The following is a 6,637-nucleotide window of genomic DNA, read 5'->3' on the forward strand; positions in this document are numbered from 1 at the left end:
GCCACCAGGTTTTCCTCGATGATTAACAACACCCGGTCACCCGGGGAACCCTTTGGTCCAGAATCCGTTGTGTTTTTGCCCAAGGCGCATCTAACATAATTCGCAAACATATTTCGAGTGCCTATGAAGCACTCGGACTTAATCGAAAAGCTCAGTCCACTTGCCCTACGAAACCTCAACCGATTTGGGGGCTAATGATGAGGTCACCTACTACAGGCCGGGTCAAGGCCCTAACATCTGGGGCCCATCTAGGGCCCCACAACATCTTTGGTGGATCTTTGTACCACATGAGCATTCAGATGCGTATAACTGGAAGGTCACTCGGATACCTCGATAGCACTCGGACGCCCACTCTCCAGTCGGTTTCACCACCACCACTCGGACAAAGAATATGAAGGGACGACGTGGGAGCTGCAACGATCCAGTAGTTTTAAGTCCTTCTATAGTCATAGCTACCGTTACCTGTAACTGCTGTAGTTGTGACTATTTATACATGTAACTGCCGTAGTTATGAACATTAAACACCCCGGCGACGTGGGAGCGGTGGAGGCTGCAGCGCACTCTATGTAAGCCGTCCTCCTCCTCCTCCTACGCAAGGGTTAAGCAATCTCTGTAATCATACCCCCTCCCCCCGAAAGAAAACAAGCCTCAGGGCACGAGACGTAGGGTTGTTATCTTTTCTGAGAGGGGTCTGAACTCGTAAAACATCGAGTGTTACATCTGTGTTGTAGCTAGGCTCTTCCCCTTTTTCCTATCCCTTGTACTCATTGTCAGGATCGTAACCTCGGCAGGCCTCGCCTAATAAAAGGGACGATGTTGGTGAACATAGTACAAAACAAAAAAAATTACGTACTAACGAATACGCCGAGGTTCACTATGAAGATGCATAGGCGTAGATCAATCTTTACCGATAAGAATGCAGCGGAGAAGTAGACGTTGGTGAAGACGTGTAGATTTCCGCATATAGGTTAAACCCTCTGGCCACGAGAATTTTCTCGATCTAGGATTGAATGTACGATTCCTCTGTGGTATCCACGCGTACCGTTTCCACGGTTCGGCAGCACTTCGTCCAGGACAAAGGTTAACCAGAGGATAAGAGGTGGAGCATAACTACACTCCTCGTGTTCGTCGAGTTGTCGTGCACAACTGACTTGACAGCTGGCAACATGCATCCGGTGGAGATACTCGGTCGTCACATGATGATGCATGGCAACAACGTGGTAGTGCAGCTACACGTTTGATGGTCGAAATTGTGGGCAGAAGCTACAACCTGGGAGGACTCTGAGGTGCTTCGGCGACGTTTTCCAACAACAACCATCCGTTCAAGGGCCTCTTCTCAAGCAGGTGGGACCGCGGGAGTGTCACACTTGCGTCTAATGGCTATGGCATGGTGGGCTTCGGGCCGTGTGTGTGTGTGGGCGTATGGAGCCATGTGTGGCTATTTATGTGGTGTCGAAAGACTGAGGGTGTTTGTCGAATGAAGAAATGAAGAATAGTCTGGTTCTCCTCTCTTTGTCTCTCTCTCTTTGTTCTATGATCTCACCCATTCTCCTTCCTCTCCTAAATCTACCCAACTTTGTTCTATGATCTCACCTACTCTCCTTCCTATCCTAAACCTACCCAAGCACTCCGCCACCGTGCCTAAATCCTATGCACAAAGCTTCAGAAACCAGAGTACCTCTTGTACTCCCTCCGTCCGGAAATAACTGATGAACTAAAACCACGTCAGTTATTTCCGGTGCAGGGGTGCCTCAAAGCTCAGGTTTGCGCACACGCCAAATCATAAAACTTGTATCAGGACTTGGCTCATACATATCTCACGGGGTATTAACAGTATGACCCGAGTTGCCCAACCTGTCAATCTTCTCGGCGTTTGTGATTAATTCAGCCATAGGAGTAGCATTTTGCTCTCAAGTCCAGCAATTCAAATTGGTCAATATTTGCATCACATGTTGTGCACAATATAGTATGTCAGCAATTCAGATACAAAGAAAACACACCGGTTACATCAGGCAGCAGCATAGAAGCGTGGAATGTCAACTCAGGTAAAACATTTACATCTCTGAACTTGTCATTACAAAATATCATTGTAAGTTCAGGCTTCAGGTGGTGGACAAAAGGATCTTTCAAGTCAGCATCTACACTAACATTAGTGAACTCTGTATGCGTGTATATAGCTATTTAGGCATAGCTTGGCATTGCTGCGCTATGCTACACTGCCTGAAAAAGTACCTGTAGAAAGGCAGCTGTGTCTATTTTGTAAACAAACAAAAATGGACTGTTCGACCTGATTATTCAAATGCAACGCTGTCTCAAATGGAGCCTTATTTTCCAGCTGAATTCCGTGGAATCTGCAAGCAGGGGGCAGTACGACCAACCCGATTCTCAAGCTCTTTCTCATCCAGTGGAGTCCGGCGACCCGATGGTGTACATGTAGAGGCATCGAGCCCTGCTGCAATGTCAGCAGCATGGTGTTTCGACAGTCAACGCATAAATCCATGCCAGAAGTCCTAGGAGCTGCTGAGTCTCAATATCTTTTCAGATGTCTACCTTGTCTTCTTGGAATGCTTTGTATACAAAATCTTTAAAGCGCCTGGAATACAGTTTTGGATCTACTGCTGAAATAGACGTTGGGTCATATTGGAAAGACTTGTATGCATGCTCAAGCTTTTTGCTGATATCATAGTCCTGAAGTATGTCTATAATCCCAAAGTACAATATAACATCGTACAACTCCCCGGTAGGTTCTCCAATAAGCTGTGGTTCACAATCACTCTTTCGAATTGTCAATTCAGCTTTTGTTGGCATGTTCGACCCGAGCTTTATCTTGGACAACCTGTCCACCCAAAGAATGTTAGTTATGCTTGTGTTAGAACACACAAAGCATGAATAGGAATACAACCAAATATCTATAGCATATGTATATAGGAAAAAGGGGGGAGGGGGGGGGGGGGTACACCAATGTTTGACTATGGCTTTTTTTAGGAAAATATATTAGTTGTTGATAAGCACCATATATCTCCAGCAGTATGTATATATGAAGGGAATGGACAAATGATGGGTTGCAACAAAATATGGCCTCCGTGCGACTTCTAAACCTCATGGGGATTGTGGGGACATACCAACCAGACAAATTGGGGATTTGTTATAGATTAAAATAACGCTCAAGTGAGCCAAAGGCTATGACCTACAGATGTTGCTGCATCCTGGATTGTCCTACAACCTGCTACCTCCTTCCTGCTTTTACTACCTTGCTTATCTTGCCTCTTCTCCCAACGCACAGAGTTAGTTGAACAATAAACTCAGATCAACGTGAACACCATGGAGGCAAAACCATCTCAATATGATAAGTAGGATATGATTATGTTAGCACGTGCATGCATTACAAGTATTGTGAATAAGAGCAACAATGATGAGCTTTTAATTCAAGTGCCTTATTTCACCTGTTTGGATCAGTATCTCCTCTAGATAGGTGAGGTGATAGGTGGGGTGATGATCCTCTGCTGCTATCACTGTCAAAGGAACCTTCAAACAATGAAGTTTGTAAGGTATACGACAACAATGTCAAAAGTTGTTAAAATGTTTTATTTTTTAAACCAACCTTCAGTCATTATAACTCTTTTGTCTCTAAAATGTACGCCCACCAAAAGACTGTAATCCATAATGTTTTCCTGCTCGAGAAAATCGCAATCCTTGTCGACTTGTCTGCTTCAGCAGATTTAACTTCTGGATTAGCTGAGGAGTAAAAATATAAAACGTGATGACTTCTCACTGGTAGTAGCCTCACTCTCACTCACCTCTGGAACTCTTGGTACCAGTGTTTTTGCAATCGAAATATAAAGTTAAGATCAAGGTCTTTTAAAATAGTGTACTCGTCTATTTCTGTCTGTGGCTTGTCAGTCGTACGTCCAAGGGATGAGCCTTTCAAATCAAATCTCCTATGAATAAAGTGATCAGAACAGAACAGATTTCCCATTATGACAAAACGAACCTGGGTAATAGTAACAGCAAACAGATGATCAGGCATACATTACAAGCTTATCAAGTACTCCCTCTGTAAACTAATATAAGAGCTTTTAGATCACTAAGGTAGTGATCTAAACGCTCTTATATTAGTTTACGGAGGGAGTAGATGTAGCATGAAACCAAATATCTTTTAAATCCTGACCTTCTTTTGGTTAGCTCCGGCTAACTTAACACAATGCAGACCAAAAAACTTGGTGACTAGAGTGTTTTCGAATGACCGGACATGATTGTAGTAAGCTCGAAGCATCTTCAGAAATATCTGCACAACAAAGAAGTGTTCCGTACATTCTGTATAAAACTGTTGGTTGTCTAGGAAGTTAGAAAACATTTAGACAGAGACAACAACCAAGCACAAACCTTTACTTCAGCTTTCTTCATCGTCTTTATCATGTACTGATCATTGCTCGTGAGATAAAAGAAGCTTCCACTCTTACCAGGGGATGATAACTCCCGGAGAGCCTGGTCGCCACAAAGGGATAACATATAATCTGCTGCATCAACCTTGAACAACTTGCGCAATGTCCTGCAATTCATTTCATGGCAAATTGCATGTGAATTGTAACTAAGCATAGATAAACGTTAATTAGAAACTGGAGTGATGACCAACCGGAATACTTGCGGGCAGTAATCTTTCCATCTAAAATCACAAGAACTGTGTGGAGGGGTGTATTTTGAGCCTTCTGGAGGGAACCTTGTCCATACTTTCTCCTTTGGGTCAAAAGCTGATGACTTCAGATCAAGCGTAATGGGTCCTTGCTTTCCTACTGCATGTCTGTTCCACGGACAAGATAATAAGCACATGAAAAAAATAAGTTAGAAAGACATGGCATTCCACTATATCGTCAATGAAAAACCACAAAGGGTTGTGCCTCGTTGTGATCCACTATCCTTAGTTGAAAATGAAATGTCGTATAACATGATTTTCCATGTGCGGGCTGGGAGAACGGTCGTTTGGCTCTTGGCCTCCATAGAGGCCTTTTTTTTTGAAAAATTCAAAATTCAAACTTTTTGGTTTCAAACAAATCTGAAAAAATTTGTGCAAGTAAACAAGGATGTTATGTGTATGTATGTAAAATTTCAGGATGAAATACGTTGAAATGTGACCTATACAAAAAAGATAAATTCATGGCCTGGGAGGATGGATAGTATCATCTGTTAAAAAGCCCCAGATTTTTCTTTTTTGCACAGCCCTCATTTCAACGTATTTTGCCCTGAAAATTTACACACATGTGTGTTATGCCTCCATGTATATCTGTATTTTTTTTCAGAATTTTTGAAACGTAGAAAATATGAAATTTGATGAATTTTCATTTTTTTTCAAAACCGAGCTCCATGGAGCTCGGCCTCCAAAGGCAATATCCGCTATCCAGCCCGAGATGAAGTACAGCTATCTGCTATCCTAGCTTTGTTGCCGGTCGGATGCCTAGTTGGCTACATGGTGCAACCACTCGCGCCATTTGAATGGAACGGCAGATCATTACGAATCTTCGGTCTAAGCCATCAAATTGCAATTAGCCTTCATTAATTCTCGTTTGACCAAGTACAAGGATAAGCATTGGCCGCACTTTCATGTTGGTGGGTGCTCTAGGTGTGGAGTTGTGTTTTTGCACGTTGTCTTTTCATTCTGGACAAAACGCCTGTCTAGTTTTGAAAGAAAAGAAACACGAATATACATTTGTTGGAACATTGTCTGAAATCTCATGCTTTCAAACATATGCAAACAATTTTGGAAATTGATTGTTCACGGCAGAAGGTGCTTTCTACATATGCAATCAATTTTTGGAAATTGATTGTTCACGGCAGAAGGAGGGGAAAATCAATCTATTTGCCATTCATCTTTCATATACCCGTGATTGTTCTCGAAAAAAGAAGACTTTCATAAACATCTGATTCTTAGACAACCGCACTTTTCTTTGTATCAAGAACCATGAAGATCAATGTACGAGGGCAGGTAGGGGTACCTGATGCCGAGCTGGAGGTTGAGCATAAGCTCATAGTTCTTGTGACCTTTGGCGATGGTCTCGCCCTGCCGCCGTGCCGCGCGCGACCTGCCGCCGGCGTGCGGCCCCGTCGCCGGCGACGGCGGCGGCAGGCCCCTGCCCTCGCCGGCGTCCTCCACCCTCACCGTTGTGGCGCGCCTCCTCGTCCTCTTCCTCCCCGTCTCCCGCCGCCGACCTGGCACCGTCGCCTCCGCCGAGTACCCTCCGCCTCCTCCTCCACAATGCCGCACGTGGTGCCCCCATCCAGAGGAGCCCCCTACCCCCTGCAATCTCGGATCTTTTCAAAGTTCTCTCTCTCCTCCCACCCGGAAGTTTTGCTCGGCCTGGACGCCGAGCTCGCGCGCCCGTACGTTCGCTGCCCTACGAGCCGAGGTCTGCCTCCTGGTCTGTCTCCGCCACGTGCCGTATCACAAGCTTGCAGCGACCGTAGGCCGTAGAAGGATGTCGGAACTACGTACAGACACGTAATCGCCAAACAGTAGCTTCATACTACTCGCACCCGCTTAAGCGACAAGTTCCGTTTCTATATGCAAGTCCTTTTTAATTCTTAATAGTAAGCATGCACGTGCAATGCACGTCTCAACTAATGCTATTTATTTCAAGATTGATCA

The 6,637-nt window shown here is 44.5% G+C and overlaps 1 protein-coding gene across 1 annotated transcript; it reads right to left on the bottom strand.

Annotated features, from left to right (window-relative positions):
• Positions 1–1,923: 1,923 nt before the first annotated feature.
• LOC123091938 (phosphatidylinositol 4-phosphate 5-kinase 4) lies at positions 1,924–6,400 on the bottom strand. Its single transcript, XM_044513564.1, has 8 exons — positions 5,988–6,400; positions 4,634–4,798; positions 4,384–4,549; positions 4,169–4,285; positions 3,798–3,991; positions 3,602–3,705; positions 3,444–3,525; positions 1,924–2,836 (listed from the first exon to the last, which is right to left on the bottom strand). The coding sequence occupies exons 1-8, from the start codon at positions 6,011–6,013 to the stop codon at positions 2,539–2,541; spliced, it is 1,152 nt and encodes a 383-aa protein (XP_044369499.1). The 5' UTR covers positions 6,014–6,400; the 3' UTR covers positions 1,924–2,538.
• Between the last annotated feature and the right edge of the window lie 237 nt (positions 6,401–6,637).

This window comes from Triticum aestivum, chromosome 4B (genome assembly GCF_018294505.1).
Source record: "Triticum aestivum cultivar Chinese Spring chromosome 4B, IWGSC CS RefSeq v2.1, whole genome shotgun sequence".
NCBI classification, from domain to species: Eukaryota; Viridiplantae; Streptophyta; class Magnoliopsida; order Poales; family Poaceae; genus Triticum; species Triticum aestivum.